The 12,330-nt window shown below is 41.6% G+C and overlaps 1 protein-coding gene across 3 annotated transcripts in view; it reads right to left on the bottom strand.

Moving 5' to 3' along the window:
• Positions 1-5,061: 5,061 nt before the first annotated feature.
• The window catches only part of CMYA5 (cardiomyopathy associated 5), a 73,054-nt gene continuing 65,785 nt past the window's right edge, over positions 5,062-12,330 (bottom strand). For all 3 annotated transcript variants that reach the window (XM_070938835.1, XM_070938837.1, XM_070938836.1), the window contains 2 exons: positions 10,358-10,531; positions 5,062-6,493 (listed from right to left, as the gene is read on the bottom strand). In XM_070938835.1, coding sequence (XP_070794936.1) covers positions 6,241-6,493; positions 10,358-10,531 — 427 coding nt within the window. In that variant the 3' untranslated portion in view covers positions 5,062-6,240. The remainder of the gene's footprint in view (positions 6,494-10,357; positions 10,532-12,330) is intronic.

Here is a 12,330-nt window from a genome sequence, read left to right as displayed (position 1 = left end):
TATCTATGAAGTTGAAGTCTCAGATGTGTGGGCCGAAGTGTAGGAGCGGGACTACAAAAAAAATAATGGCATCTTCCCTTCCCACTTATCCCTTGCCACAATTTCCTGATTTTCTATCTAGCAGTCTTGGAATCACGTAGACAAAGTTGTTGGGATGTCCTGACAAATGAGTTCATTTCATGTTAGACATTCCCACTTTAAACTGCCCAATCAAACCTTTTTCATTCCAGCCCACATTCTGTGCAAATGGTTCCATATCAATGGTATTACTCTTGTACTAAGTGCTTACCCTGTCAGTGATGATGGATTTTGGGGTTGGTGATCTTTCGTTCTAACTGGATTGTTGGAAGATAAGACCCCAGGATTTTCAGAAAATTGTCTGAAAACTATTCTGCTTCAAAAGATCGGTTGCCCGTTTTGCACCTCTCTTACTTGTTAGGACATTTATAAATCCTATTCAAGTTCAGTTTGTAAGAAAATGTTTACATCTGAGGCATCTGTATGATTAATATTGCTTGAGGAAGGTAATGACTTTGCTGGATTCTCATTGTTTTTGGCAAATCCTTGGGGGACTGTACTTGCTACAAGTGTTCAAGCAGTGGCTGCCAGATCTTCGGTTGAGATTAGTATGGACGCCACACATGTGGCTGATTCTGCCCCACTTGTCAAATTAGCTGATTATCATGGGTTGCAACTTACTTTTGATGTTTGAGTAAGGCACTGGTGACCTGAATATTAGCAAGTTGGCAAGAGGAGCTGTAGCTATTGTTTAACTCTGAATTTTAGGTAGAAAAAGGCAGATCTTGCAATCAGATATCATGCCATTATATCTATCTATTGTCTTCAGATACTTAATCTCATATCCAGGAATATGCTTACAGCTGAAATATATAAACACAATCCAGCTAAATGTTGTTTTATTGCAGACAAGGTAGAAGCCCTGTGGCATAGAAGATCTCTCTCTCTCTCTCTCTCTCTCTCCCTCCCTCTCTCTCTCTCTCTCTCTCTCTCTCTCTCCCCCCCCCCCCACAAATCTGGATTTAAATTATAGGGTTGGGATTTTCAAAGTAATAGATATTATTACTTTCTTCTCAGCCTTAAGTTTGCAAAACATCTGCTCAGTCTTAAGATTGTGGTTCTCTCAAGCCTGAGAACTTTTTGTTCCCACCTTTCCAGCTTCTTCTGTGGGAGCCCCAGCCCTGTGGAATGAACTGCCCCCGGAAATACGTAAGATCTCCGACCTCCGGGTATTTCGCTGTGCACTGAAGAACCTGTTGTTCCGCCAGGCCGGGCTATCGACATGATAATTTTAAATTGGGGTATTTTAAATTTCTGGGGTTTTAAATGGAGCCAAATTTATTTAATAATTTTAAATTTTAAATTGATGTTTGTCTTGTGTTTTAAATAGGCTGTACACCGCCCTGAGTCCTTCGGGAGAAGGGCGGTATAGAAATAAAATTATTATTATTATTATTATTATTATTATTATTATTATTATTATTATTATTCTTTGACCAATGAGTTATTGTTATTACATGGTATAGATTATATAAAACAATTTAAGTGGTAAATAAATATTTAATGTTGGAGCAAAGGGGTTGAAAGTTTAATTTCAAAGAGGACTTTAAAAAGGGAGGGGATAGGAAAGCATGTGTGATTTGCTGAAAAACAAACTTCCAGGGTTTGAAAAATGAAATTGTAGGGAGTTTGATCAGGATTTCTGAACTTTTTGTCTGGGTGTTTGTCTCTTCAAATCAGTGTTGACTCCAGGCAATACCGAGACTAGTCCTTGTAGTTTTTGTGGCAAGATTTTCAGAAAGGGTTTGCCACTGCCTTCTTCTTCAGGCTGAGAGATAGCAACTGGCCCAAGATCGCCCAGCTGGCTTTGTGTCTAAGATAGGACTAGAACTCACCATCTCCTAGTTTCTAGCCTGGTGCCTTAAGCTATTCCACCAACTGCAGAAAGTTTGAGAAATACCAACGTATATAACACGATACCTGAAGCTTATTCTTTGCTTCCTACAATACAGGCAGTCCTTGTTTAATGAGAATTCATAGTTACAACAGTGATGAAAGTGCAATTTTTATGACCAATCGTCACATTCACAACTTTCATAGGTCTGTAAAGCAAAGGAAAGCTGAAATAAGATCATAAGCACAGTTGTGGGGTGGTTTTTTTTAAGTGACTTCACTTAATGAGCGAGTTGCTGGACCCGGTTGTGGTAACTAAATGACAACTGCAAAGGAAGTATCTGGAGAAACATTGGTATTATTGGGCATCATACTGGCACTGCTGGCAGGAGACTTTGAAGTTTATATAACAGCTGAATCACATTATTCTGCTTCCCCCCCACTTTTTTTCTTTTCTTAAAAAATTGCAATAAATTCTTAGCTTAGTCGCTGAGGGATAGGCTTACTTTTAAACTGACAAAGATTTTCGCAGCCTGTTTAACATAAAATCGATACACTTCATTAAAGAAATGCAGCCCTGCTTCGTAGGATTTCCCCAATTAATTGCAAACAGTTTTCTAGAAGCCACCATTATTTGCATGTGTCTTATTTGACTCCTGAACATTTTGCAAAGGATAGATGGAGAAGAAATAAAAATAGTCGAGGAGGGGTGGCCCCGTGGTATATTTCAAAAATTCAAGATGGCCATGGGGGTCCAATTGAAAGCCTGCCTGTGTTTTTTTAAGCTCACCACCATCCTATCTCCTGTTGTTTTGGCAGCTTTTTGAAAATGCGAATTTGGAACATAGAAACAGAAGACAGCTCTTTATCAGCACTGAAAAGCCTTAGTCAATGGTTGACGTGAGTGTGTGTGTGTGTGTGTGTGTATTGTGGGGTGTGTGTGTGTGTGTTGTGGGGTATGTGTGTGTGTGTGTGTTGTGGGGTGTGTGTGTGTGAGAGAGAGAAAGAGAGTGAGTTAGGGACCCATTTAGGATTTAAAGTTTCAAAATCTTCTGCTCCAAATCCCAAAGCTCTGAGCAGGGCCAAATGGTGTTATATAAAAAGCATGAGTATATTTAATGTGCCCATTTTTGTTTCCGTTTTAAATAGCAGCTGCAGGGGCCTGTCAAGAATTGCAGGAGTCAAGGAAGGGTTGCTGTAAAGAAAATGAAAAGCTCTGGTCTCTACATTTGCAAGAACATCATTCATACACCAGGGTGTGAAGCTGGCATTGAGCCAATCTCTTTTTTTTTTTCTTCTTCCCTGGGACAAAAAACAGTAGACATGATTTGGATATCAGTACCATTTAAAGGAGTGGAATTCTGGTTCTGCTCTTATTTGACAGTGGAAATTAGTGTTTATCTTTGATAGACAGTCATTATTTTTTTCCAGCTCAGGCTCCAAGGATTAAAGAGGATAAGCTATGCTGTACCTAGGAAACATCTGCCTTCTCCCCAAAGCATTTAAATCTAGCCTTACTTGCTACAAAAAATTTAAAAAGCAAAAATATAGAGTTGGAAGGGGATTTTTTTTCCTTTTCTTTTGGTTTCTAAGTTGTTTTTTACTTTAAAGGTTGCTTTGTTAATTATATATGTTAAGAATGTTGTAAAAAGCACAGATGTATAATAGATTAGCTGCCAAACTCAAGTAAACATGCCTGGAAAGTAGTTTAGGAGGCCCAGAATAGGCTGCATGGCACATACAACTGTACTTTCTCAGAGAAAAGGATGCTTGGAAGGAGTGGTTGAGCAGTTGTCACTGCTGCTGCCTACCCTTCAATTGCTTCACTCTGTTCCAAAGCAGAGCCAACCCTGCACTTCAGGGGTAAAAAATCCCGGATCAGATCGGATCGCCTGATCCGGTAGCGATTTTTTTCCCCGTGGTTCGGCGATCCAGTAGCGATCACCACCCGGGTGTCATTACTTCCTGTAATGTTTTTTTACCTTCTGTGCATGTGCAGGTTTTGCACATGCCCAGAAGTTCTGCGTGCGCATGTGACGCAGCGCATGTGCTTCCGAACCGGTAAGGAAGGTAAGTAGATTTCACCCCTGCTGCACTTGGGTACTTGTTAAGTGTGCTATTCATTTTCAAGTGTGAGAGACTGTGGGGAGGCTGAGGAAGGAATGGATGAGATGGAGATGAAGATGGAGATGGAGATGATGATGATGATGTATGATCAATTCATTGTTGACTCTTAGCAACCAGATTTTCTCCATGATGGTCTATCCATGATATAAACAATGAAGAGACGATGGATGAGTTGATACCTAATTTTTGATTTGATGGGTATATATATATATATATATGTAAGTTTTCACGGGTATGTATGTGTGTATAGTTAATATTTCGGGTTTCTTCCCGTGTAATTGTGGATATATCCCTAAAAGGTAGAAGCGACGTTTCGACAGAATCCCATCTGCCATCATCAGGCTTATGTCAGCAGTCTTATGTCATCAGGCTTATGTCAGCAGTCCCGCTCGTCATCTTCAGGCTGGTGTCTTCGGCTTCGTGCTTGTGTGAGGAAAGCATGATCGGAGCTGTCGTCTCTCTATAAATACTGGTGAGGAGGTATGGGGTGCTGGCTTTGTTGCTGTGAGCGGGTTGGTTGCCTGTGTTGTTACTTGATGAGTTGATGTTTGCAGATTAGTCAGCTGTTTCATGTCATGTTCACCACCATCCAGAAGCCAGACCATGGCACCATCACCAGCTGCTGCATCCCCCTCCGATCCCCACACAAAGCAAACTGACACACGCCATGAACACATGGCAAGACCTCAAACTCGGAGCCAAACCAAAGCCCGGGATGTGGCATCACAGCCATCTGCTGAGGACATTACATCAAAAAACTCAGGATATCACAACACTGGAACTCAGGATGTTAACACACAGCCCATTACCCAGGTCGTTAAAACACAAAAGACTAATGGGCACACAACAAGGACCTCACCCACACAGGATGTTACGAAACAGCTGACTAATCTGCAAACATCAACTCATCAAGTAACAACACAGGCAACCAATCTGCTCACAGCAACAAAGCCAGCACCCCACACCTCCCCAACAGTATTTATAGAGAGACAGAGGCTCCAATCATGCTTTCCTTGTACAAGCACGAAGCCGAAGACACCAGCCTGAAGATGATGAGTGGGACCTCATCTAAACGTCGCCAAGATATTCTCAATCTTACACGGGAAAAGACCCAAATATACCAAAACTTGCATATGCATTGGAATGGAGATGAGGCAACTGAATGGATTTTGAGCGTTTATTGGCTGGATGCCCTTCTTGACACCTACACAGAGTTTGCAGACAATTACTCATTGCACTCAGAGAAATATCTACCGTTACCTAGGATCCAGCTCACAGCCTCTTGATTGTGAGGTGAGACAACCTCTCGACAACCACGCCACTCATGGGCAGCTATACAAATGTCTTGAATAAATAAAAATCATATAAATCCACTACGCACAAGTGGAGAGAAATCTGAAAAGGTGCATTTCAGATTTCTCAGAGAAGCTTGACTGGTTTTAATGTACTGTTAATGAAGGTGGAAAATTCTTATTTGCATTTCCAAAATTCCATGTTTACTTCTGATTAGCATTAAAAATACCTTCCTGAAATCTGTCTGTTCTTGCTTGCTTGGTCTTGCCAATTGTGTTGGACCTTAAACCAAGGAACTAATGAAAAAGAAGCTTCTAGTATCCTTCAGCCAATAGGTGTTGCATGAGCATATCACATCTTTGGGCATTAATTAATGTTAATATTTAATATTTAATCCATTATTTTAATATATCATGAATATTAATATAGTAACATAAACATTTTTCCTCCAGAAAGTAATTTGATACCTGCAACACAGTGCATGAAAAATAGTTAAGTAGTGAGATTCTATTTAGGATTTCTCTGCGAGCATTGAGCACACGATTCCAGTGAATAGAAATAACTGGGGGAAAGAATTTGGACACCATCCAAATACTTTGCAGGCCTGTGGGTGGATTACATGTACTCTGTTAGCTTCTCAGGGTTTTTTTTTTCCCTTAAGGAGAGCTTCTTTGATCTGCTCTTGAAACTTCCCCACCATTTCTGGGTTTCTGTTTGTTTGTTTGTGTGTGTAGTATTTCTGAGTAGAAGGCTTATAGAGCCTTCTTATAGAGGCCACCAAACACTCTGAGTGTCTCTCTGAATCATGGGCATTGAATATCAAGACAAAAATCCATCTCAAGTCTTTTTACCAAATTCTTCTTTTTCTTTTTCTTTTTTTTCTTTTGTATGTGATTCGGAAGATAATGTTCAGCTTTGCTTTACAAATTCTGGTAGTTCCATGCCTGTATGCAGGTTGAGAAACCCTGATTGTTCCAGTACAAAAACAGGATAAGCTGCTTTAGTGAATTTGTATTTGATAGCAGACAGCAACTGCCCTCTTTCTGCATTGAGAAATAGGAGTCTTCCAGCGTTGTAGTCTAGCAGGATGCCAATCCGGGCAGGCTGTTCAGTCACAATAATTTCACTCATCTCGCCATTGTGCAGAACTTTAAATGCAGAACTGCAAAGAGCAAAAAAATATAAAATCAGTACAAATCTATGGCAAAGGTCCATCACAGAATTTGTTTAGTCCAACACTATCTAAATCTCATCTAATGCCAACCTGACTGCAAAGGCCAATTTGTAACCGACTCCTTGGATCAACAAAAAAGTTTCTGAGATCTGAAAAGTACTATGCACAACTCCACCACCTGTTTAGAAAGAGATCTCAATAGGTTACTCTATTTTTAGATCTTAGGAATAAGGATCTGGAATCCCATCGCTTAACAATGCATTCCAACATTTCTCTTTTCCAATGAGAAAAACCCTGAATAAGAACATAATTTAATTAGAATATATACACAGGATCATTTATGGATTTATTTCAGGCAAGAAAAGCAATACCTATTTTCTCAGTTATTGTATACTCTTTGGGATATTATATATCATTTATCTGCTTCATGTCCTTCCAAATGCATTGCTCTGCATTTACCTGCAGTCTCAGGCAGGTTTCAGGTGGGGAATTTTTATTCTAACTAGGAATTAGGAGAGTTGCAACTCAACAAATTAAAAGGATACCAGATCAAGAGAGGGGCAGCTCTGCATCATGTATTGCCTATAAGCAAGATGATATATCTCTCTTAAGTAGTGGGTTTCAATTTAGTTTGCTACCAGTTTGCTAGTGCGTGCGAAGCTTCTGTGCATGTACAGAAGCATCCAGGCGGGAGCAAACTGGTAGCAACCCACCACTGCCTCTCTTCCTTCTAGATACAGAACTGACTGTACAAAAGCAATTGGTAGATAAGAAGAAGTTGTGTCTTCTCTGGACTCTATCCTCCACACAAAAACACAAAGCTTAGGAAAACAGGCAAGGCACATTTGCTGATTATTGTAACATTTTGCTCCCTAAACCCATTGGCATATTTTAATGTTAGAACTAGTTTGGGGGATTTATTTATTTATTTTGTTAATAAATGTTATTTCTTTAACGATGTTGTTTAACAATGTTATTTGTTTAATTTATTTGGCACTCATCACACCACGGGGCTTCTTTATGTGGCTTACAACAATAAAAAGGAAGAAATAGAAAGAAGTGTAAACAAAACAGAAGTAAAATAATAGAACAAGAAAACAATGAACAAGAAAATGAGAATACATCAATATGACAACAGAAGATGGATGGATGGGAAGCAGAGATTGAGGGGGGTGTTAATCTACCAGTTAACCTAAATTAACCTACAGTATAGGATGACAAATGGGCTATATAGATTCCAGTATTTTTTCCGTATGGAATCTAACAATGGGGCCTGAGGGAGAATACTCTAGGTCTGACCTACTCATCCCCATATATCTCACTTTACATATGCATTTCCACACAGAAATAAGGATCACCATAGTATTAATCAAGATGCTCATTCTTACAGGCTGCTGAAATAATTACTAAGGAAATATATATGCTGCACTTCATTTCATTAAGCACTCATTTTGAAATACAGTATTACAGATACTAACCACCCTTTTCAATGGATGATGAGTGCTAAATTAAAAATACTAATTAGATATGGAGACGAGAAGTCTGAAAACCACCACAATGTGACCTTATCTGCCAGAAAAACGAGACAGAGTATATCACTAGAGTACTATTCCTAGCTAACGATCATCCAGCATTGCAAAGTTCTGGATTCCGTCCAAGGAAACTGGTCTCTCTTTCGCTCTCAATACCAGTTATATCATCAGGATGACCTCGAGCGAAGCAGCCGTGGGAGCAATGTATTAACTAGGCAGCAAATTGCCCCAGGATAAGACAGATGGATCTCATGGTTGGAGGATTCATTACAACAACAAATTGCAAGGGTTCAAAGCTCTGCTCCTATTTCAGTTAATGAAAATTATACAACCAGAAAATCAAGAAGAGGACTTTATGGTGAAATTTTGTTCATCCCATTCTCGTAGAGAGAGAGAGAGATGAAAGCTTGCATTCAAATTTGTTTACAAATTGTTCAATTTCAATTGTAAATGAAACAGCATGGGGATGTTGATGAAAAACTGCCAACAGAAGTATGGAAACAGGCAAAAACAAGAAATCCTAATGCAGGAAAGAGAATATAATCTAGTAGAAACAACCGATGGATGAAATTTGGATTATATCAACAATGGGGTAATGTTAAGATTATGGGATGTGATAGTTTTAGTCACAACACAAAAAGGATGCTGAGGAAGTGGAAACAGTACAGAGAAAAACAACAAAAATGGAGAAGCACATGGAAGTCAAATCCTATGAAACTTGGTTATAAGAACCAGATATGTTTAGCCTAAAGGAGAGAAGACAAAAGCAAAGCATGATAGCAGTCTTCCAATACTTGAAAGGCTATCATAGGGAAGCAGATGTAAATTTATTCAAACACAAACTCAAAATAAGGAGTTATTGTCTGACCATGAGAGCTATTACACCAGGGGTGTCAAACTCGATTTCATTGAGGGTTGCATCAGGAGGGCCGGCGTGGGCATGGCCAGCTCGACATTACTTATGTTGGGGGCACCTATGGTGGCCTGAGCGCTCTGCCTGCAAAAACGGGTTCTCAGGTTCCGTTTTCAGCTGTGACGGCCTCCTGCAACCCTCTGCCAGTGAAAACGGAGCTTGGGAGATCTGCACATGGCCCCTGCATGCTCCATTTTCGGCTGTGATGGCCTCCTATAATCCTCTGCCAGTAAAAATGGAGCTCCATTTTCGCTGGCAGAGGCACTCTGGGCTGGTCCTTCGCTGTTTCCAGGGCGGCCCTGGAAATTTTGAAACAAGTCATCTTCTCTGCTTCTGACGGCGATTATTTTTATTCTCATTTGCGCTAATATTCTATGACTATTACTTCCAACTTGTTATTTTGCCATCAATTCTCTTTTTTAAGAAACTTACCTTGTTTTTGTGGAGCGCTCTCTCGTTCATTTGGATGAGGAGGTCCATCAGAGGAGTGTTCTGTCCCCGTACCACACACGCACCCCCACAGATGGCCCGGAGTTAATAAACCACACGACAAAACTCTTTGAAGATAAAGCTGGCAGCAACCCAGTGGCTAGCTGCCAATTCAGACTTTACTCACACAAAACAAAGATTAGACTGCAAGCATTCCGATAAAACAGGCAGAGTTTCAACAATACAAGGATTAATCCAAATGCAGTCCGATAAAGCAGGCAAAGTCCAGTAACGCAGAGATCATGGATTATTTCCAGTTTTTGCTCATCACAAACTGAACCGGCCACCACACCCATATTTATACCCTGTGGGGTGTGGTCCAGTGACTCAGCTAATCTCTGGCACGCCTTCCCCTCTGCTGTGCACGCTTCTCCCTGTGCCTCTGCCGTGGGTCCAGACAGCACTTATCTTCTTCATCGCTGTCCACCTGTGGCTGCGGGGACGTGCTTGGCTCTGAGTCTATCGTTTGGCCTTCGGTGTCCTCCAGAGGCATTGCCAGAGAGGAGGGTCCTGGAGAGGGAGGCCTTGCCAACTCCTCTCCCTCACTCTCAGAGTCTGCATCTGTCGATAGCCCAGGCTCAGACAACGGAGTCACAACAAGGAGATGGGAGCTGTGTCAGCAACGCTGAAGCCTTCCCACTTTTTACACTCAGTGATTTCTGCCTTCCTGACTTATTTGAAATGCCCCCCTCCCTCTCAGACACAGATGCATCTGACTAGGGAAAATTTGGAAAAATTCAACTTTCTGCTCCAAATTTGGGCATTAATTTCAAAAGACCATCTGTGCCCACTACCGAAGAAAAACATCCAAGGTCCCTTCCAACTCTGTTATACTATTCCATTCCATTCCATTCCATTCCATTCCATTCCATTCCATTCCATTCCGAGAAGTTTCAATGAGGAGCATCTTCGTATTACCTTGTTTTGCTGGAGCAATGTAAGCACCAAGAATTGCTTTTCTGTCCCAGGTCACTACTTTCTAGGAGTGTTGAAGAGCAGATCCCAACCTTGTAAGCTCCACAATCACTGACGGTGATTTCCCAGTAATGCCATCCTTGAGCAGGCAAGAGCTCACCCAACACTGGTGGGCTTCTGCACAAAGAGATGACAAAGAAAAGTGGCCTTGCATTCCAAAACAACCATGCCAGCTCAAACACTAAAGAAGTCTCAAGCCTCCTAGCTTTTCACCATAACCTGGTTTAGCATAGTGGTGGGTTTCAAAATTTTTTACTACCGGTTCTGTGGGTGTGGCTTGGTGGGCATGGCAGGGGAAGGATACTGTAAAATCTCCATTCCCTTCCCATTCCAGGGGAAGGTTACTGCAAAATCCCCATTTCCTCCCGATCAGCTGGGACTCGGGAGGCAGAGATTAGATGGGGGTGGGGCCACCTAGAGATGGTATTTACCGGTTCTCCGAACTACTCAAAATTTCCACTACTGGTTCTCCAGAACTGGTCAGAACCTGCTAAAACCTATCTCTGGCTTAGCAGTGTTTGGAGTGAGAGAAAATCCCTTTCCCCTTTCAGAACCAATAGAAAGATAAGAAATAAATGATGTAAAAAGACTCTGATGTCTGTCAGAAGGACACCTTTATGGAAACAGAATGGAACAAAAGCAAAACTGGAGAGGAGAAGTCATCAAAAGAAAGATTGAGTTTAATAATAGTCCCAATCCAGAGAAAGAAAATCCAGTTTAAATTCCCCAAATGCAGGTGGGCAATAGCTTAGAATTTGGTTTGTTGATTCATAAATCTCTCTTCTTCCAGATGATGTGGTTTAGAGTGGAGCAGGTTACCCTGTTCACCTGCTTGGGCACAAATAGACGTAGATGTACATGAGTGGAGAACAGAAATATACAAATGCAACACATGTGCACCCACCCACACCCACACCCATACAGGCAATACATATATCTCCATTCTGATTAGCCCCTCTCTCACACATACACAACATATCTGCATGCACCCCGATACCACTAACATACCCAGGCAATATATATTCACACATCCTGAGTCATCTCTGGAGAGAAAGTCTGTATGGATGGATGCAATATGTAATTTCATTACACAGAAGAAATATGCAGGCACTTCCTATGGCTACTATTGGTATAGGGGTGGAAAAGGATTCCAGAGGCTTTCCCTAATGCAGTGGTGGTATTCAGCCGGTTCTATCCGGTAGCGGTTGCTGCAGGAAGCTCCGCCCACCCACCTGGACATCATCACGTCCCGTTTTGATGCTCTGCGCATGCACAGAAGGCCCTGCGCATGTGCAGAGGTGGCATGTGCGCTCACATTTGTGAACCGGTAGTGAAGGTAAGTGAATACCACCAGTGATGGATTGCTCTCGGTTCGGCCCGGTTCGGCCAAACCGGTAGCGATGATGATGTGACGTCACCGAACTGGTTCTCTGTGACTGGGAGCTGGGCCCTCCTGCTCGCCCCCCGCTTTATTTCTACCTTTATTTCTTGATTTTTAGCCCAGCTGACAGGCGCGGCAGAGTGGATTGCAGTACCTCAGCTGGCCAGAAACCCAACCGATCGCGCACAAAGCGGGCACGCAAAGAGAACCGCTAGTAACACCGGTTGAAACCCACCACTGAATACCACTCCTGCTAACATGTTATGTTTTCCAAACCAACGGAAAGTGGGAATTAAAGAAATAAGAAGGGGCTCAGAACTCTGTCAACAGGACAAACTCTCCAAGAACAAACAGAATAAGATTGCATTTGGCGTGGTGGGGAGATGCTGGCAGAAGAAGGTTGGGTTTGAAAATCCCCTTCAGATTCCTCCAATTCATCTTTCTGGGAGAGTCAATTGGAAAATAATTTAGAATACATCTATTAGAACGAAAATCCTTTCCCTCCAAATTACATGACCCTGAGTAAAGTATATGT

The sequence above is a fragment of the Pituophis catenifer genome, unplaced genomic scaffold, assembly GCF_029215685.1.
Source record: "Pituophis catenifer annectens isolate HBS135680 unplaced genomic scaffold, rPitCat1.0.hap2 SCAF_2, whole genome shotgun sequence".
NCBI lineage: Eukaryota > Metazoa > Chordata > Lepidosauria > Squamata > Colubridae > Pituophis > Pituophis catenifer.
The sequence above is the reverse complement of the archived record's forward strand: the minus strand, read 5'-3'. Positions and strand labels throughout refer to the sequence as shown.